Below are 21,530 nucleotides of genomic sequence, written 5' to 3' on the forward strand. Positions count from 1 at the left end.
AGTTGGAGGGCAAATAATGTCCACATTCATTTTCAGAGAATGATAGAGTGGCATGTTGAGTGCTGGGAGCCAAGAACCAAATATCTCTGTCTTGCTCTTAGCTCCTAGCATTCCCATGTCATAAGATTATGGAAGAGGAAGGCCTTTCTGCCCATCTTAATTGATCGATTCAGAAAAATCCTCAATTTCATCATTTTTTTTCATGGTTCAAGGGTTTTCATCTTCACTCTCTCTGAGAGTATATTTCATACATTGATCATTGTGCGAAGAATAATTTCCTGACATAAGTCCTAAATTTGTCTTTGATTAGTTTGAACCTGTGTGTCCTTGTCCTATTCTCGCAGTTTAGTTTAAAGTAATATTCTTGATCCTGTCCGTTCCCCCAACTGTTTTGTATACCTCTAAGATCACCTCAGATACTTTTCCAGGCCATAAAGCTCAAGTTTCTTCAGCCATTTGTCATAATTTATCTTTGACTTACATGATCGACCTTGTGGCTCTTCTTTGAACTCCCTTTTGCCTCAGCAACTAGAACTGCATACAGTACTTAATGTAATGTCTGACCAGATCACTAGTTCCTGGATTACCTAACATTTAAATTGCTCAATGTGCTATGTATCTGTCTCTACCATCTCTTCAATAATTATGACTTGCCCCATAATTGCAAAATACTGGTATTTTATACTAAATGGTGGATATCAGTTGGCTGACTTGATGCCAAACTTGCCATCTGCCATGTGATCTCATCACTATGTATGTGGTGTGCCAGCATCCTACATTGATTGTGATCCCCACATACTAAAGTATGTAATTTTGCTAAACTGAACTCGGGTGAACTGTTAAAACCGTAAAACATGGACTTAGCTCACGGGTAAAATAAACTGCCAGTGAGAGAAAAATACAGGCTTGAGGTGTACATCAATGTCAGCTTATTTTGCAGTAAATCATTTTTTTGTTTTAAGTTAGTAACTTTAGATGTACACTGCAAGTTAATAGTGCACTAGTTTTGTGTTTTCTTAGGTGGAAGATCCTAGCTGTTTCTGGGGGAGGATAACTAGTGGCTTCAGTGATCTGGCTGAAAATGCAAATCAGTATCAAAGATTGGAGGAAAAGATGAACCAGCTCTACCACAGAAGTCATGAAGAACTGGAAGAAATTAAACTTCCTGTTCTGGAACAAGGGCAGGTAATTGTTGATTGCTTTAGTACTCTTTGATAAGAACATTATAAGCAAGAGAAAATGGAAATCTTAATGTTCATACCAGTAAATTTTTTGCTGCATGATCTGTGCTGAGAATTCAGTGCAGTACTGATGGAGTGCTACAATATCAGAGCTGCTGTCTTCAGATGAGATGTTAAACTGAGGCCTTGTCTGCCTGCTCAAATTGATGTAGTAGTAGTAGTATGGTATTACTTGAAGAACAGAATTCTCCTGGTGTCCTAGTTAAAACTCTTGCATCACCCAACACGCACCAAAACTGATTGTCTAGTCATTCATCTCGTTTGCTGTTTGTAAGGCCTTGCTGTATGCAAACTTGGCTGCCATGTTCACCTGAGGAAGGAGGTAGCCTCCGAAAGCTTGTGAATTTAAAATAAAATTGCTGGACTATAACCTGGTGTTGTAAAATTGTTTACAATTGAAATCTCATGAATGGATAATGTTGTTCAAAATTAGTAGGGATAAATAAAGCTCCAGTAGCATTATTTTAACTCCAACCAATTTAAGCTTAAATATGTAGCTATTTAAGTAACCTGTACAAAATGATGGCACTTAATCTCTTCTAATTGGGTAATGACTTTGTTTGTCTTTTGTTGCAGATTTGTGCTATTTACTGCCATGAACTGCGATGCTGGTGCAGGGCAATACTAGAATCTCTAGTATCAAGTGGAAGTAGTTATCTTGCAGAGTGCTTCTTAGTTGATTATGCGAAGCACATTCTGGTGAAAGCAAAGGAGTAAGTTTTAACTATGCACAATACGCTTACACTGTTGAGATTGATTAAAAAGCACATATTTTATGAAAGCAGTAGTCTATTAATAAAACATTCCAATTTTTAAAATTGATTTTGGTATTCATCAAGGTGACAGATGTTAGTGCTAGGGAATAGAATAAACACTCCCTGGTCAAGTTTAGCACCGTTAAGTACAGTATAAAGCTCCCTGTACTCTTCCTGAACAAGTAACTCCACTCCAGCCTCAGGCGCACCTCTTTAGTACCAGTGTGACTTTCCATTTCCCACACCAGCCATCCGGTGGTCTTTGAGATTGGCAAATTAAGGGCAGTGTGATTTTATAATGCTCCTATTTTCTATTAAAATTAAAAGTAAATATGTAGAGTTAGATCTAATTGGTGATGTGACTGCTGGTAAAATGCCATGATGTGCTACCATGACAAAGCAAGGTATTTTGTAAGACACTTCAGCGTGGTAGTATTTACACAAGTGGACAGTAACAGAGGTGTCCTGCTGAGTGGAGAGCCAGAGGTGAAGGAGTTGGGAATTTAAGTGAGCTTGGAAGGGACATTGTGGGTGAGAAGGGGAAATATTTCTCCCCACCCCCCCCCCCATGGGAGGATAGTGAAACTAGTGGGATTTGTGGAATGTAGAGGGAAAATTCTTCCTGTTGTCGACTCTTGCTGTCCTAAATTGGCTTCTCCAGAAATTGGGATAAAGGTTGTTCTCTGACCTTTCCTATAGCTCTGGGTATTGAGGATTGGTTAACAATGTCGATATTTATTTAGCTTTTTTTTTTGTTCCCCCTCCACTCCTCTCAGGACAGTGCATTAATATTTCCAACCGTTTGTTGTTGAGTCTTGTTTTAATGTCATTAGTAAACTAAACTTGACCCTTCAATAACATAATATAAATTAATCCTAAATAGTAAAAAATCTGTTAGTAAGACTGAGGGGACAGGAGGGCAGTGAATTTGAGAAGGGGCTAAAGGAGTTGAGATAAAGATTGAAATTGCAAGGACATCATCACTAAAGGAAGAGAAAAAGGAAGACATCTCGGAAAGGAAGTCAACATGGGGCTTGAGGGTGGCAATAAACAACAAGGATTTAAAATGAAATGGATGGAACAGAATAAGGTTCTTGAAGGAGGAGAAGGTGCTGTAGGGGAAAAGGCCAAGTGTGACTTGGAGATGAAGGCCATGGTGAGTTTGGTGGAGTAGGTGATGAAAAATACAGCTGGGTGAAGAGGCTTCTTTAAGGAGGAAGGAGCCACTCTACCTGTGAACCATGTTTCTGTCAGTGCCAGGATGTCATTACTGTCATCTGCAATGAGGTGGTGGATGGCAAGGGCCCTGTTCGTGAGTGAGCAAATGTTCTGGAGAGAAATATAGAACAGAATGGTGATTTGATCTACTTTGGTAGAAGGGATGAGCTGGATGGGGAGGGGGTTGCGAGGTTAATTTCCACTCTTGCTGACCACCTCACTCAGCATGCTCCTTGTAAGGAATCTTACAACACCAGGTTATAGTCCAACAGTTTTATTTGAAAATCACAAGCTTTCGGAGCTTACCTCCTTCGTCAGGTGAGTGAGTGAAGGGGGTAAGCTCCAAAAGCTTGTGATTTTCAAATAAAACTGTTGGACTATAACCTGGTGTTGTAAGATTCCTTACATTTGTCCACCCCAGTCCATCACCGGCATCTCCACATCATGCTCCTTGGAGGATGGTGCAGTTGGAGTTGATATTCACGGCAGATTAGGTGTTACGACAGGCCTAGTGGAGAATGGGCTTGTTTGAGGGATTGAGTCAGGGTTGATGGCAGGAAAGAAGGAATGCTGAGGAGTTATGAGTGGGTGTTGGGATCAAGAAGGACTTGATGGAGAAGAGGCAAAGGAATGAAGCGAAAGGATGTGATGTGATTTTATACATGGTGCAAGTTCGGGTGTGGAACAAAAACTTTATTAAAGCAATAGAATCTTGTGACTTTCCTGTTAGATAATTTGCCTGTACTGTGCATGGTATAATCAGTGAAGTTGTGTGGGAATAGTCAAACAATTTTTTTTTTCTGTTCTATGTCAATCACTAATAAAGGATCTAAACAAAATGCACCCTCTGATTTGGCTTTTTAAGGCTCCCAAAAACCATTGCGAAGAGGTGACTTTCTTTTGCAAATGGCATACAAATCTTTTTCAGGTTTACATATTCAGATTACTAATCTACCAAAGTTAGTTTTGAACACTGAGAGGAAGTAGTGTCCAAGATTGTCACTAATTTTGTGCAGTTAGATAGAAGAGGTATATATTCATCTGCTGAGACACTTGTTGTTTCCTTTGGTGAGTGAATTGTCTTTAAAACCACAGTTTGAGTTTTAAATTAAAATGTTACTTATGTGTCACTTTTTTCCCAAACAGTGTACGAAGAGCAGTTGATACATTTTGGAAGCTACCATACCGTGCTAAAAAGTTCACATTGTTTGGTGTACAGCCAGTGACATTGCATATTGATGTTTGTGAGGAAAAAGCAAAAATTGGGTGAGTGTGAACATTGCAAAATGTTAATTAATCTAAGCATTTTGACGTACAGTTAAGATACACTTTGATGATATGGTAAAACCTGCATCCAAATGCACAGATCTTGCAGATCAATTGTAGTAACCAGTTAATTAATCCATTTTGAGCCTTTTTTAAAACCAGCTGATGTCCATTATTGGAAGATGTTCATAGCCTGCATAATATTAACGATTCAGTTTATTTAGCTGATCTCTCGTGACCTTGCTTATGAGTAGTCTAGGGTCTGGAGCATGGTTGTAACGTTATCGGCTAACTTGGCCTGTTGTTTTAAGGCCACTGCTCAGACTTCCCTATAAGGAAGTGTCTAAATAGTTTAATCAGAGCTTGTTATTGATGTTGGAAATTGCTCCTGACTGGCAGTTGTTTGGCTTCTCGTTATCTCAACAGTCTGTCCATGTCATTGTGAAATAACTGAGAAAATAAAGGGAAAAACTGCAAATGCCGCAGATCTGAAATAAAATTAAAAAAATTCTAGAAAGAAACAGATCAGTCAGCACCTGTAAAGGGAAAAGGATAATTGACATTTCAGATCTCCCTCTTCTCCCTCCACCCATCCACGAGAAGCAAACAAAATAAGGTTTCTAACATAAAAGCAAAAATTGAATAATTCATAGGAACATATCAAGCTGACCTGTGCAGTTGATTTTTGAGTTTGAAATGTCTTTTGTCAGTAATTTTGTTTGGAGGCCTGTCCCTCTATTAGAAGCTTGGGGCTTGTTTTTCACTACTTCCCTAAGGGCGTCAGTGAAGAGGCTAAAGCCAAGTAGCCAACTCCCAAAGTACACCAATGTTTCAGTCTCTCAATTCCCATTCTTTGCACAAAGAAAAACATCTTCTAATTAAAAATGGGACTGGGTGGGAATTCTTTTGAGCATGTGCCATCATAATTTGCTGAGTTCGTAGTACTGTTAAACAAGTGAGACCTGTTCCTCGCTGTAGTTGGCTTCCTGCCACCCCCTTGCCCCATCTTTGTGTTTAAGTTATTAAATGGGTAAATCCTTAATTGTTCTTGAAGTATATCAATTTTAATTTTAAAATTCTGGCCCACACTCCACACCCTTCCTCCTTCTTCACTGTGTTCGGCTTCGAGCCTATTGTTGTACTCTGCTCTCCAGCTTAGAATGCTAACTACTACATCTGTGCTCTGGGTTAAACATGAGCAGTGCAATGGGGACAATATCTGATGTGTTCAAAAAATAAACGGTAGTACCGTGATACTTTCAAAGAGGAGCTAATTATTTTATATGGCAGCTAGTGCTTTGGACTTGACTGGAATACTGAAGTAGTATTGTGGTACTGAGCAGGAGGGGATGAGATGCAGTAGGGGGAGCTGAGAAAGCGGAAGCAATTTGGAGGTGCTGATGCTGTGAAAAGTTGGAGAAGAGCTGTGTTTAGCCTGGAATCTACGCAAAATGTTATCTCATTGGCTCACTCCACCTCCCCCCCCCCCCCCCCCCCCCCATGGAAATGGGCAGGGGTTATGGTTTTGATCAGAGAAGGCAGCGGAAGAGTGGGAAAACTGAAAGCAGCGGGACTGATTTGTTTCTGCCTGAATTTAGTCCATATAAGGAATGATATCCCCTTTCCAAAGATTATGCGGCATCTTCCATACATGGAGCTAATTTCCTCTTTCTAAACATCATGCTACCATAATCAGACAATTTAAATTGGTGAATGACTTTTATGGTATGGATTTGCCATGTTTTTGGGAGACAACAATTCTCACCACCTTTTGTTAATCCAGCATAATCTTTAAAATGTTGTTTTTGCACAATTTGAATCTTCTCAATCTATAGCAATTAATGTACTCCATTATACTAAAATGTTTTCATAAACTATTTACACATTATTTCTAAAATGCAACACCATGTCAAAAAACCTGTCAGGAAATTGGCTTTGAGATTTTTTTCTAAAATCTTTTTTCTGTTTCCTATATTTTGGCTCATGTTCTTTTCATAAAAATGCAAATTGCTATTTTTTTGTGACTTTACAGCCCAGCAAGAAGATGGGATAGTGCTGCAGTACAGTATTTCCAGAAAATGTCTCGAGGTAATGTTTTTCTCTTTTCCCTCCTAAAACTATGAGCATTAAGATCCTTAGATGAAATTGAGCATGCATTGTAATTGTGTATTCTGTTAAAAGTTGATGATCCGATACAAGCAAATTTTGTATTCAGATGGTGTTTTAAAAAGTTATTCCATAATGGCCTTTATGCCAATTATCCATATCTCAGTCCACAAAACTGGATTTTTTTCAACTTTGAAATGTATAATAGCTAACATTTTACTAAGAAACAAGGGACCTGAGCGTGGTAGAAAATGTAGATTGAAAAATCAGGTTGGGCTTTACATCTCTGGTGCATTATACAATGTGGATAGTTTTAAATCATGATGGTTTCCTTACTTCCTAGTATAATATTTCTTTTTGTCTGTAACAGAATCTGAAGTTGTTGAGGCAAAATTACAAGGCATTGCTGGGGATACCTTTGCAGTTCAATTATATCTCACTCTGAATGATGAAAAGGTAAACTTACTTTATACAAATAGTTGTGCAATAATTAAAAAAAACAAAAAAGTAGGATGTACTAATTAAAGGAAATAATTATGGACAAGCAGTTGATTATACCTTACCTCAATTATAATAATTGGAATCTTTTATTTCATTTTTTGTTTTGTAAATGCTGAAATTGCATCACTCTTCCACTTGCAATTATAGTCTTCACCATTTATAACAGGTGCATTGGTGTCAATGCAATTTGCCCCCTATACGTAGTGGATGCTGTAACTGAGAAATTTTAAGAGTAGTCACCTCCTTCTAAAGCCTGTGTGAAAGCATAAGGGCCTGTGTCCTTGCGTACCTGACAACCAAGATCCTGGAGCTGGCAGGACGACAAGGTGCATTATTCCCTGCAATGATGAGCTCAACAAGCCAGCAAGATGGGCTCTCAGGAGTTCTAATGGTTCCAGGGGAGGACTGGAGGCGGTGATGCTGCTGTTGCATATTTGGAAGAGTTCTTGTCCTTAAATAAAGAAGCATTAAAGGACTTGGTGGTAATTGCACATTAACGAGGTGCAAGCGGCTGAGGCAAAAAATTACTCTGCTTAAATTGCCAGAAATAATCGGCCCTCTTAATACGTTTTAAGCAGTGACATTGTATGGTTAGCGCCATTTGCCCAATATAAGTGGCTGTCTAGGCCTAAGTGGTGGGTACCGTACCTCAGTTGAAATAGCTTATTCAAGCAGTATTTGTCCACCATACTGGCTGTTCAATAACTGATGACTGGTTTAGATTGGTTTCAAATAGACATTGCACAGAAAATAGACTTTTAAAAAATTATTTTCACTCTCTTAATCCATTGGGATTGGGGAGGAAAAGTCACAAAATTAATGTAATTTGGGGTAAAATGTTTCACTGAGTTGGAAAACCTGTCATAATTCTGGGACATCCTGGACTCTTGACATGTAAATCTTCTCTCGGTGAGGTGTAAGGGTCCTAAACTAAATTAATTTGGCTGCCTTAGTCTAGGATTGAATGCTCACAGAATAAAACTCCATAATTTGACAGTATGTGGCACCAGGATGAATGTTGATAGTGTCACTCTGGTCTATTATGAAAATGCTAGTTGGTGTGAAGGCACATTATTTTGGCAAAATAGGAGCTTTACTCTGCATCTAAACTAGGTTTGCAATGACCTAAGTGTGCTTGATGAGTGCAAGACATGGCATTGACATTCCTTATCTTCACAAAACAAGAACAAAAAACACTAAGTTTGACTCATCCTTATTTTTCACATTCTACAGCACATAGTTCTTATACCACTAAATCTTTTGCTTTATAATTAATGCTTCACAGCAACTCCTTAAATTTGACATTTTTTAAAAAAAAATATTATTACTTCTTAGAACACAGATAATATAATTTAAAACATCAGTGAGGTTTTGGATTTTTTTTTGAGAACAGACCACAAAGATGACTGAAGTGATATTGTGCCATGGTGCCACCAGTGGTGGTAGTTGGAAGGCAGGAGATGGAGGTACTACAATTCCACTAGTGGTGGAGAGTTGCAAATGTATCACAATAGTTGACATTGAATTGGAAATGCTGACAGTGTAACCAAAATCTTAAATCCTGGAAGATTTGTGGATAGGAAGTGCATGCCCTACGCACTAATTTTAATAATGAGCTACATTTCATCCCAAATATGACTTTGATCAGGATTTGCTGTATTAGTAGCTATTTATTTTTCATGCCTTTTGCAATGATTGTAATCTGAATTCCTTTGAAATTCAAGTTTATTTCTTTTGGGCTAGATCTTAAGAATTTTCCTTTTTATAGGTGTGTCTGAATGATGATTTAGTCGCAAAATTATTTGCATGTTACATTTCACCAAAAAAACAAAATCTGATGAAAAGCCTGAATTCATCATCAGAAGTCTCTTCAGTACCGTGCCTGAAGAAAGTAGTACCAGTTAAGAAGACTGTTGGTCATGCAGCGTTAGCTCTTTGGTCTGAAATTGTGCAAGGGACTGCATTTACAATACTAAACCAAGGTGAGACCAGTCTCCTTGACTGTTCTGGTACACTTGTGTTTTTCATACCTTCTGTCTCAATTCCAGAAGTTTTATAGTAACATTTTTTAAAAATTGTCATTTCATCAATTGTAAGAAATTTCTAAATGTCTTTTTGCTTGAAGTCATAGAATATGCATTTTTAGTACAGGTACTAATTGTGTAGGTTGTACAGCTTCACTTGTTATAAAAATTTTTCACTGGTCACATGGTATGTGCACTTTATTCGTTAATGCTTATCACTTGAATATTACATTGTCTACTTGCAATACCAGGTCCTTGGTAACTGGTGTGGTATGACACCAGACATCTCATAGATGGACTAGTATGAGGCATGGACTTGTGTTCACCTGCCTTTCTCAGTGATATAAAGGCTTATATTTTCCTTGTTTTAATAATTAGTGGAGGAGTCATCGTCTCTTGCAGGCTTTTTTCCTCAATGGCACTGTCAAAAAGACAAGTTCCCTTTCCCTCTCTGTTGCACTAGATTTAAAAGCACCATGGATGAATACTGGAATCCAGGGGCACCCTGTTTCCGTTAGGTCACAATAGGTCAAAACATATAGTTTTAAATAATTTGATATTAGCAGTGACAGCACTGTTTGAAATGGCAGTGGACTCTAGCTTGTTACAATTTATATGAAGGAACTCTCCCTTCTGATATTTTGGAGTTCCATGGTAAGTTTATCTTGTTTCTTATTATGAATTAAATATGTTTGGACTTTCTAACTGTTCCTGTAGGTTCTGCTGGCCAAGAGCCAGTTGCTCAATGTCTACAACCCCAAGAAAGGAGCATATCCAGGGAAAATGTGAATGAACAATGTAGCAAGAAACCTGCATCATTATACTTCAGAAATTCAGTAGATCCACTTAGAACTTTTTCCCTTTGTCCTTTGGAAAAACAATCAGATTACAAGAAAACGAGGTATGTGAATGTATATTTCAATTCAGCTTTCCTCTGCCAAGAAGAATAATTGCATTGGAGTTATATGCTTTATGAAAATGTATATTGTGCATCCCCCCCCCCCCCCGATGCTGCTCATGGTAAAACAGATGATGTACTGTTTTATAAGGATGGGACATTATCCTTTGTAAAACATAGTGTATTATTCTGTTGCTAGTTGTAGGTGTGTGCTTCTTCATTATTAAGTCTAATTGATAGGGTTTTTACTTTCTTCAAGTGTGACATTTGTACCAGTGTGGTGCAGAGGAAATTCATGCATGTGACGTTTTTATTATAATAGATATTCCATTGCATTGCTCACAATAAGTTAAATGATATGTTGTCAGCTACTATATGTATGTTGATGCTACCCACCTCCATCTCGTCGCCACTTCCCTTGATCCCATGACAATCCATGATATTAAGTTGTAGGTGAGTGAAAATGTTCTCCAACTGAACATTAGAAACATGGGAACCATTGTATTTGTTTTTTGCCGTAAACGCTTCTTTCCTGGATACTCACGTAGGTCCCATCCTCCTCCCTCAATAAATTTCCACTCATTCAAGACTCGCTGCCTGTGTCCTGTTCTGCACTAAATCCAACTTGTCCATTACCCTTGTCCTCAGTGATTTACACAGTCTCCCACCACATTAAATTTAAACCTTTTGTACCATGCAAGAGACTTAAGAACCCATCCTCCATTCATTTCAACTGCTGGTGGCATATGTGTAGTTTTGCAAGTTACCAACAAGTACTTATAGATTGTAGCTTAATGTAGTAACTTCTAGATGGATTTCCTTATGACTATCCCTATGATCGTGTTCATCATCTTTTTTTCCCCCACCCACCCTACCAAATCCTTTCAGGTTGTATAATTGACCTATGATAGCTACAAGACCTGAAGGTGAATGGTCATTGTCTGATTAATGAAAAATAGCATGCAGCAGTAAGATAAATCTTTGCAATTTAATGAAGGAACTTACAAAAATAATCTAAGGTGGAATTGCCCTACCTAAAAATTTCAGTGGCTATTCAATTTTTAAAAAAAAATAGAATGTTCAGACTGTTACTTTTCCTATGGGATAAATGTATTAGAGGAAATTCTAGCCGTAAAAGTTTGTCATCAAACCTTTTTGAGGAACTCTGCATGTCAAATATCTTTTTTGGGAGAATTATTTTTTTAAACTTACTTTTCAGAACAGTGTGATGCCTTGGATTTCAGGGTTTGTTGAAAATTTTGTGGGACCTTTCCAATTACTGTAATCATTACTGGATCCTGAAAAATATCTCAGTTGCATTAAAGGGACCTAGTGGAAACTACTTGTTGCCAGTAGTGGCGGTTATCTCCATTGACCGACACTTTCTGTAAACTCGTGATTCATTTTAGCTACCTCGCAGGAATGGAAAGACTGCAGTGAACCAGGTGTTGAATGTGATTTGAGAATATGAGACTTGTAGTCAAAGCCCAACTACAGCCTTTGCAGAGCTTGTATTTTATTGGTAATTTGTTTCTAGGGTTAACACATTAGCATCAGACTGTTTCAGAGCAATTCAGCTCTTAAGTTATGACAAGATTTCAGTGGAACACTACAAACCACAGGATAATACCCAGTGCAGCAAAACCTCCCCAACACTGCTAAATACTAGGGCCCTGAATTTCCACTTTGGGCACAATTGGCTGCAAATTGCGCCCGAAAATTCCGTTGGCTGGGGATTTTATTGGGAGTTTCCGCTAAAATGCACTTGCATAATCTCAAATGTAAAATATTCCATGAATTAGCGCAGTCCAGCAGCGTAAGAGCGTAATCGTTTTTTTTTTGCAATAAAAAAAATTCATTGATGTATTTAAGAGTGGTAACCTGGTGCAGTTGTTTTAATACAGCTGAAAATGGGTTTATCACAAACAATAATCATTTTTAATAAGTGATTAGTCCTCCACTTGTAAGTAACCTGATTTTAAATGTGAAAATGACTTTTAAAAAAAAGTATACTGAAGCATTTACTACTTTCATTTTATTCTTAGTGAATAAAATATTCTAAGATTTTAAAAATGTTTAAAACATGCCTACTAGTGCCTCTGAGCCGAAGAAAACTACCTTAATTTTAAGACCCTTCTCGAACGGCCACAGACAGGTGCAGTTGGCGGAAACTTGCCATCTTCATTGGTTCGATTGGGGGGGCATGGGCAGTTTCATGGCTGCGATTTTTTTTTTTGAGCCAGCGCAAAACATCGCAGAAACTCTAATTGTTCCCAGTGTAAATCGAAATTCCGCAATGTTTTGCGCTGATTCGGCCGGATTGCACTGAAAAAGCCGGCGGGAACTCGGCCTAAATAACTCCAACTGGAATATCGTGCGTACTATCTACTTTGTATTCTCAGCCTTAAAACTTGCAAGAGAAAAATACTTGAGCAAAAGAATATAAATATAAAAGATAAATGCTTCCCATTTACAGTTTTTTTTTATTGGACATGAAATTCTTTCCCCCAAGCACCTGTTTAAAAAAAAACCCTCAATACCATTTAATAAAAATGGAATTTAACTTAGTCAGTCACTATAAATCAGTGACTCTGGTGTTATCCCCTGCATAACATGAACATCTCTATAGTTGTAACAGTGTATCTTCCATCTCATCTTGAGTAATGACTTCAGTTGGTAACGTGCTCTCATTTCCAGTCTATTGAAATGCAAGGGTAATGCTGTAACAGTAATACCTGCTATTCTTAATCGCTCCACAGGATCTTGCTGTTGATTTTTTTCAAAAAATTACAAAATCACCTGTTGTTCCAGAAATGGTCATGCAAAATTTCTCAGCTTGTTTAAGAAACACAAATAAAATAAGAAATACCATTACTTCCAAGTAACTGTGAGCAAAACCATAGACGCGTGCGTGTGGTTTTTTTGACTGCCTGTTTCTATCATGTTTACTTCATGTCTAGTGATTTGTCTGTCATCCAGGCAGGGGGATAGGCACCAGGATGTAGCATTGGAAAGGAGAAACAAGGTGCACAAAGGATTGGGAGAGAAAGATAGCACTAAAATTAGAAATAGTACAGTATTAAATGGGATCAGACTAAGAGTACAAGGAAGTCTCAGATTGGTTTGCAGTGTATGTGTGTGTAAACGCACGAAACGTGATCAACAAGGTTGGTGAGCTGCAGGCACAAATAGCCACATGGGAATATGATGTGGTGATAATGGAGACCTCGCTCAAAAAAGGACAGGATTGGGTATTAAATATTCCTGAATACAAGGAGAATATTGCAGTGATAGAGAGAGGATGCCCTGGAGGGGTCAAGGACAGAATCTATTTGGTTAGAGTTAAGAAACAATAGACGTGCCATTACACTTGGCTAAATTCTATAGGCCACCAACTTGTGGGAAGGATATGGAGGAGCCAGTTTGCAGGGAAATTACAGAGAGGTGCAAAAGTCATAGAGTACTGATAACGGGGGACTTCAATTATCCTAATATCGACTGGGATAGTAGTATAAGGGGCAAAGAGGGGGAGGAATTTTTGAAGTGTGTGTTCAGGAGAACTTTCTTGATCAGTACGTTTCCAGCCCAACGAGGAAGGAGGCATTGCTGGATTTGGTTCTGGGGAATGAGGCGGGCCAAGTAGAGCAAGTGTCATTGGGGGATCCTTTAGGGAACAGCGATTGTAGTATCATAAGTTTAGAATAGCTGTGGAAAAGGACATGAACCACTCTAAAGTAAAAATACTCAATTGGAGGAGGGCCAATTTCAATGGGATGAGAACAGATCTGGCACGGGTAAATTGAGATAAAAAATGGGCAGGCAAAACTGTAAATGAACAATGGGCAGCCTTTAAGGAGATGATGATTCGGGCACAGTCTAGATACATTCACACGAGGGAGAAAGGTAGGGCAACTAAAGCCAGAGCTCCCTGGATGACATAGAAACATAGGAACAGGAGTCGGCCATTCAGCCCCTCGTGCCTGCGCCGCCATTTGATAAGATCATGGCTGATCTGTGATCTAACTCCATATACCTGCCTTTGGCCCATATCCCTTAATACCTTTGGTTGCCAAAAAGCTATCTATCTCACATTTAAATTTAGCAATTGAGCTAGTATCAATTGCCGTTTGTGGAAAAGAGTTCCAAACTTCTACCACCCTTTGTGTGTAGAAATGTTTTCTAATCTCGCTCCTGAAAGGTCTGGCTCTAGTTTTTAGACTGTGCCCCCTACTCCTAAAATCCCCAACCGGCAGAAATAGTTTCTCTTTATCCACCCTATCTGTTCCCCTTAATATCTTATAAACTTTGATCAGATCACCCCTTAACCTTCGAAACTCTAGAGAAGACAACCCCAATTTGTGTAATCTCTCCTCGTAACTTAACCCTTGAAGTCCGGATATCATTCTGGTAAACCGACACTGCGCACTCTCCAAGGCCAATATGTCCTTCCGAATGTGTGGTGCCCAGAACTGCTCACAGTACTCCAGGTGCGGTCTAACCAGGGTTTTGTATAGCTGCAGCATAACTTCTGCCCCCTTGTACTCTAGTCCTCTAGATAGAAAGGCCAACATTCCATTAGCTGCCTTGATTATTTTCTGCACCTGTTCATGACACTTCAATGATCGATGTACCTGAACCCCTCAGTCCCTTTGGACATCCACTGTTTTTAACTTTTTACCAAAAGAGTAAAATGAAGCAGGAAAAAGGGGCGTATGATACATGTCAAGTTCATAACACAAGTGAGAACTAGGCTGAATATCGAAAGTTCAGAGGGAAAGTGGAAAAGGAAATGAGGGGCAAAGAGAGAGTATGAGAATAGACTGGTGGCCAACATAAAAGGGAATCCAAAAGTCTTCAATGGGCATGTGAACAGTAAACTGGTCATAAGAGGGGTGGGGCTGATCAGGGACCAAATAGGAGATCTACTCCCAGAGGCAGAGGGCATAGCTGAGGTACGAAATGAGTACTTTGCATCTGTCTTTACCAAGGAAGAAGATGCTTCTAGAGTCTCAGTAAAGGAAGATATAGTTGAGATACTGGATGGGCTAAAAATTGATAAAAAGGAGGTACTAGAAAGGCTAGCAGTACTTCAAGTAGATAAGTCACCCGGTCCGCATGGGATGCATGCTAGGTTGCTGAGGGAAGTAAGGGGGAAAATTGCGGAGGCACTGGCCATAATCTTCCAATCATCCTTAGACATAGGGGTGGTGCCAGAGGACTAGAGAATTGCAAATATAATACCATTGTTCAAGAAAGGGCCTAAGGATAAATCCAGCAACTATAGGCCAGTCAGTTTAACCTCAGTGGTGGGGAAACTTTTAGAAACGATAATCCGGGACAGAATTAGCAGTCACTTGGACAAGTGTGGATTGATTAGGGAAAGCCAGCACGGATTTGTTAAAGGCAAATCGTGTTCAACTAACCTGATGAGCTAACAGAGAGAGGAGATGAGGGCAATGCAGTTGATGTATATATGGGCTTTCAAAAGGGGTTCTGATAAAGTGCCGCATAATAGGCTTGCCATCAAGATTGAAGCCCATGAAATAAGGGGGCAGTAGCAGCATGGATACAGAGTTGGCTAAGTGACATGAAGCAAAGAGTAGTGATGAACGGTTGTTTTTCGGACTGGTGGGAGGTGTACAGTGGTATTCCCCAGAGGTCGGTACTAGGACCACTGCTTTTCTTGATATATATTAATGACTTGGATTTGCTGTTCAGGGCACAATTTCCAAATTTGCGGATGACACAAAACTTGGAAGTGTAGTGAACAGTGAGAGGATAGTGATAGACTTCAAGAGGATAGACAGGCTGGTGGCATGGGCAAACATGTGGCAGATGAAATTTAATGCAGAAAAATGTGAGGTGATACATTTCAGTAGGAAGAATGAGGAGAGGCAATATAAACTAAAGGGCACAATTCTAAAAGAGGTAAAGGAATAGAGAGATCTGGGGGTATATGTACACAGATTGTTGAAGGTGGCAGGGCAGGTTGAGAAAGTGGTCAAAAAAAGCATACGGGATCCTGGGCTTTGTAAATAGAAGCATAGAGTACAAAAGTAAGGAAGTCAAGGAAGTTTTTATAAAACACTGGTTTGACCACAACTGAAGTATTGTCAAGTTGTGGGCACTGCACTTTAGGAAATATGTGAAGGCCTGAGAGAGAGAGTGCAGAAGTGATTTACTAGAATGATTCCAGGGATGAGGGACTTTAGTTATGAGGATAGACTGGAGAAGCTCCCCTTGGAACAGAGAGGAGATTTGATAGAGGTATTCAAAATCATGAAGGGTCTAGACAGGGTAGATAGAGAGAAACTGTTCCCATTGGTGGAGGGTCAAGAATCAAAGGACATAGATTTAATGTGATTGACAAAAGAACCAAAGGTGACATGAGGAAAAACGTTTTTACACAGTGAGTGGTTGGGATCTGGAATGCACTGCCATAAGGGATGGTGGAGGCAGATTCAATCATGGCCTTCAAAAGGGAACTGGATAAGTACTTGAAAGGAAAAAATTTGCAGGGCTCCGGGTTAGGGCGGGGGCATGGGACTAGCTGGATTGCTCTTGCACAAAGCCAGCATGGACTCAATGGCCCCTTCTGTGCTGTAACCTTTCTATGATTCTGTACTGTCATGCCTTGATATTTTAAGATGTAATCTATATATACTTAATTTTCTGTCCTTCAAAAGCTAGGTGGTGCTATGTACCAATGCCTCCCACTGTACTTTCCCTGCACGATCTGGCCTCTGTTCCCGACTGGATACCTATCCACAACTGCGGCCCTGGCTAGATCCTTCCACCCACCCCCACCCCCTCCCCCCCAAAAAAAAAGTGGTGTGTGTCTTCACAGGTGTCTGCTATTAAATTGCTTATTTTCTAATTATTAACAAAATATGGGTGATTGCCCCAGTCTTCAAATAAATAGATGAATGCCCTTTTCCACCAATCTTAAAATAAGCATGAATAAAATGCATTCCCTTCATTTAACAAATTGCTCCAAACTTAATATCTATCAATTCTATTCCCAGTACTGTCCTTTTAATAAATAAAATTGCCTTCATAACCTCTTCTTAAAATATCATCCTCAGATGTACTGTGAGCAGTGCCATGGGAAATTCACTGGTGCCCTATAAATGTCAGAAGGTGCATAAAGCAAAGCTATACACGAGATGTTTTCACACTAATTTGAGTTTTGTTTTACACAATAGTGTTGAATTTTGAAAGTGTATGCTTTTTAAAAAAAAAATTCCCATACCCTTAAAATTTTCTTGGTCAAATATTCCATTTTTCTCTTAAAAACTGTTATTGATTTTGGTTTCTCCACTGTTCCTGATAGGAAAATAACTTTCTGCATTAATAAAAATTCTCCTAACCTTTGCCATTGTTCATTTAGTATTGATCTTAATTATCAACTTGAGAGCATAAATTTCTCACTGACCAGTGAAAATGGCTTTTCCCTAATTACCTTTTCAAAACCCCTCATAATTTTGAACACTTCTATCTCCTGTTAGCCTTCTCTGTTCCAGTGGAAGGAGCCTCAGTTTCAATAGTCTCCCCATATAACTAAAGTTTCTCATTTCTGGTATCATCTTAGTAAATCTCTTTTGCACCCTCTCCTAGTAGGGCATCGTAATCTGAACACGGTATTCCACCAGCAGTTTAACCAATGATTTGTGTAGGTTGAGCATTACCTCTTTGCTTTGTACTCTGTGCCCCTTTTTTCTAATTGTAAACAATTTTACAACACCAAGTTATAGTCCCAACGATTTTATTTGAAATCTACAAGCTTTCGGAGGCTTCCTCCTTCCTCAGGTAAATGTGGACATTTACCTGAGGAAGGAGGAAGCCTCCGAAAGCTTGTAGATTTCAAATAAAATCGTTGGACTATAACTTGGTGTTGTAAAATTGTTTACAATTGTCAACCCCAGTCCATCACCGGCATCTCCACATCATGGCTACCTTTTTTCTAAAACCTTGGAGAGTCCCATGTTTTTTAACAACTTTATCGACTTGTTCCCCTGACTTTTAAAGATTTATGTATTAGAATCCCCAAGTCTCTCTGTTTCTCTCCTTTAAAAGTTATACCATTTTGTGAATATTACCCCCTCATTTCTGTCCCAAAATGAATTCCCTCACATTTCTTTGTTAAATTTCATCCAATAGTTACCTGTCCAATCTATAACCTGTCTGATCTCTTAAAGTTTACTGTCCTCTTCACCTTGCTCTCTTGTCTTTTTTTCATTTGCAATTATCAGGGTAGGAATTTGGTTGAATCTGCTGCCAGGTATTGTTCACTTCTCACCCACCCCCACTAAACAGAAAAATTAACATTCCTTTTTAAACTTAGGTTTCACCTCTGTGATGAAATGAGAATGGACAGGAACTTCTTCACCGTAATGCAGACATGTGATGAAATACCAGCTTCTGCAAGTTATGTATTTATTGTATTTATTACTATGTTGTAATTCAGTTCCAGGGCTAATACATAGTATAAACTCAATTTTGGTTGAGGTTTTACTGTTTTAAAAAAAACAAGTACAGTTCACCTTCATTTAAAATTTATTGTTTGCTTCTGGGATGGACAGGGGTGTTTATCCATTGAATAGCTGAGCCATGAACAGGAAAGTCCCAAGTCTGATCCTAGCTCTGTGCTGAGTACACTGATCCCAACTGGGCAGCAGGAAGGCTGCTATTATTAACTTCAGTGCCCTGGAGTTAGGGAGAGGAAAATTGGCTAGGGTTCCTGCTTCTGAAAGCTATGCAGCAGTCCCTGCTGGATGTGTTGACGTTGGGAGAGGATTGGAATTGTTCTGTGTTTAAATAGCCTGGCAACACTCGCTGTCAAGATGAATGCATAAATCATGGCTATTTGGACAAGGCAGTGGAGGGTGACCAACATGTATGGAACGCAAACCAGCAAGGAGTCTATGCCCTATGGAAAGCATGGAAGTAAATTGGTGAGAGAAGAGACAAGATGTCCTTTTTGCGAGCTGCCACTGCTCCACAAAAAAAATGGAAGTGCTAAAATATTGATTGAGAGTACGTTGGTTTGTTTTAATATCTATTCCCTGCACCTGTTATTCTTGATAAAGTAAATTGTATACAAGAAATATTTACAAAAGCTGTGATGAGGATTAAGTATACATTGTTCACTTTGCCACCTACATGCATTAAGATTTAATGTGGGGGGAGAAGATATAAGTTTTATATAAAATAAATATACATTGCTGTTCATTAAGTGTGCCCATTATAAGCATTTATACAATTGTTTTGCAGACTCCTACAGTTTCTAAACCCAGATCCATTGAATTCAAAAAGTGAACTTGAAATGCATCTACAACAGGTAACTTCTGATGGAGTGAAAATTATTCACATGCTCACGAAAAAGAGCATCATTTTAGTTGACTTTTATGAGGCTATTGGTAAACACAGTCTTGTATGTTTCTTGTAATTGATCAGTGATGTTTGCACTGAAGGACTGATTGTAATTGTGGAAAGTTTATTGAGTGATCCACAGTTGACTGCTGGAAAATAACTCCGTTATTTAATGGAGAAACTTCTGACATTGTTTCCAACCCCCCTCACCCACCATCTACTGCTTTAGGATGGTACATATTACTACCGTGAAATATTGTGATTGGCTCTTGTCATTCTCATTTTTTGGGCCATAGAATGTTTGTTTAAAAGTTATTTATGTGCTTCTATTTTGAGTTTCTAGGGGGATAGAATTGAAAAGCAGAAAAGTTATGTTAAACTTGTATAGAACCTTGGTTTCTCCCTGCCGCCCCCCCCCCATTTCTTATCTACATGATGCCCCTTGGCAACATCATTCGAAAACACGACGTCAGATTCCACATGTATGCTGATGACACCCAGCTCTACCTCACATCCACCTCCCTCGATCCCTCCACTGTCTCTCTCATTTATCACGTTGCTTGTCCGACATCCAGTACTGGATGAGCAAAAATTTCCCCCAACTAAATATTGGGAAGACTGAAGCCATCGGCCCCGGTTATTACCAGGGAGGCAGGTTGGCAGCGGGGGGATGACTGGGCGCGTGGGTAACCCGCCCTGTAAAATCGGTGCATTCCCCACGCGATCGCGGGTAAATTGAAGCCACTTACCTTGGCTTCCGGGTTTCCCATTGGAAACCTGCGCAGCGGGTGACCTACGCACCCGCATCAGAGGCTGTCAGCTGGAGGAGCCCTATTTAAACGGGCAGTCCTCCATTGCTGCTCCTGCAGCAAACAACCAAAAGGGGAGCGTGGAGCAGCCCAGAGGAAAGGCTGCTCCCAGGTTTAATGATGCCTCACTCCAGGTGTTACTGGATGGGGTGAGGAGGAGGAGGAGGAGAGAGATATTCTACCCGGCGGACGGGAGGAAGTGGCCTGCCTCTGCCACCAAGAAGGCATAGCTCGAGGTAGCCGAGGAGGTCAGCAGCAGCAACGTATCCCGCAGCTGGATCCAGTGTAGGAAGCGCTTCAATGACCTAACTAGGTCAACCAAAGTGAGTACACTTATTAATTCTCCTACACTCCGTCTTCCACATCACCGCCCCCACCCCACAACTCCTTCTGCACTGCCAATGCTACTCTCTCACATCACTCCTCACACCCACTCAAACCTCACCCTCAACTTACCTGCGTTTACTCACCTCCCCAATACTCATCCCACCACTACCACTCAACCCAATCCTCATACAATGACATGGCACTGTCTCATACTCACCCTCTGATGCATCTCTTTCACGGTCAGCCTCACCCAAACCAATGCATTCAGCGGTTGGCCACGTCACCATCCCTCACGCCTCTCTACTTTCTCCCCTTATAGAAGAGAGCCCAGAACGCACGGGAGAGGGCGAAGACCGGAGGGGGGCCGCAACATCAGATCGTCCTCGAGGACGTGGAGCAGGAGGCTCTCGAATTGAGCCGACCCTCGAGTGCCTGTCCTTGGGGGACGCCAAGACTGCCACCCAACAAACGGCTGGTGACAGAACTTTAACATTCAGCACTCAGAATAGCAAATGATGTTAACATGCCTTGCCATCTTCAGCACCTCAACATCTGTCATCATGCTTAATATTGCCTTCTGTTCTCTTACAGGGCCTTCAGCGACTGCCGTGACGGCGGAGGGCGATTCCTCAGAGGACCTGTCGGCCTCTGAGGGGGCACCGTCACATCTGAGCGAGCCATCCACCAGCGCAGATGCACACACCTCGGTGGTTCCCCGTCGTCACTTAGTTGGGGTTGCACATGGTGAGTCACCACATACGTGAGCAGGGGCAGCTGTGGAGAGTCCGCATCGGTGGGAACATTCTTCTCCAGGCTCTGCTTAGCTGGACACAGATGCTGAACCCTGGGGGCCATCCATGAAAAGGAGAATGATTGAGGGGCAGCAGCACATTTGCGAGATGCTGGAACAGGTGCCACGCGCACTCTCCACAATCGCGCAGAGGATGGAGGAGTCCAACTCCTGCATGAATGGAATGGTGGCACAGGTACTGGAGAGGATCTCTGAGATACTG

At 40.2% G+C, this 21,530-nt stretch overlaps 2 protein-coding genes across 2 annotated transcripts in view; both read left to right on the forward strand.

The window, feature by feature from the left end:
* Positions 1-1,025: 1,025 nt before the first annotated feature.
* LOC137333693 (putative ATP-dependent RNA helicase TDRD12) lies at positions 1,026-18,675 on the forward strand. The gene is made up of 8 exons (XM_067997989.1): positions 1,026-1,185; positions 1,818-1,954; positions 4,361-4,480; positions 6,513-6,568; positions 6,957-7,042; positions 8,856-9,069; positions 9,829-10,012; positions 18,354-18,675. The coding sequence occupies exons 1-8, from the start codon at positions 1,114-1,116 to the stop codon at positions 18,469-18,471; spliced, it is 987 nt and encodes a 328-aa protein (XP_067854090.1). The 5' UTR covers positions 1,026-1,113; the 3' UTR covers positions 18,472-18,675.
* Positions 18,676-18,867: 192 nt separating this feature from the next.
* The window catches only part of LOC137333426 (putative ATP-dependent RNA helicase TDRD12), a 28,082-nt gene continuing 25,419 nt past the window's right edge, over positions 18,868-21,530 (forward strand). The window contains exons 1-2 of the mRNA XM_067997577.1: positions 18,868-18,905; positions 19,283-19,349. Coding sequence (XP_067853678.1) covers positions 18,868-18,905; positions 19,283-19,349 — 105 coding nt within the window. The remainder of the gene's footprint in view (positions 18,906-19,282; positions 19,350-21,530) is intronic.

The sequence above is a fragment of the Heptranchias perlo genome, chromosome 16 (genome assembly GCF_035084215.1).
Source record: "Heptranchias perlo isolate sHepPer1 chromosome 16, sHepPer1.hap1, whole genome shotgun sequence".
Classification (NCBI taxonomy): Eukaryota; Metazoa; Chordata; class Chondrichthyes; order Hexanchiformes; family Hexanchidae; genus Heptranchias; species Heptranchias perlo.

Excerpts from the sequence above, each read along its gene's own strand:
- LOC137333693 (XM_067997989.1), top strand. The coding sequence starts at position 1,114 with ATGAACCAGCTCTACCACAGAAGTCATGAAGAACTGGAAGAAATTAAA. Across the intron at positions 1,186-1,817 it reads CTGTTCTGGAACAAGGGCAG|ATTTGTGCTATTTACTGCCA; the intron begins GTAATTGTTGAT and ends CTTTTGTTGCAG. Across the intron at positions 4,481-6,512 it reads GAGGAAAAAGCAAAAATTGG|CCCAGCAAGAAGATGGGATA; the intron begins GTGAGTGTGAAC and ends GTGACTTTACAG.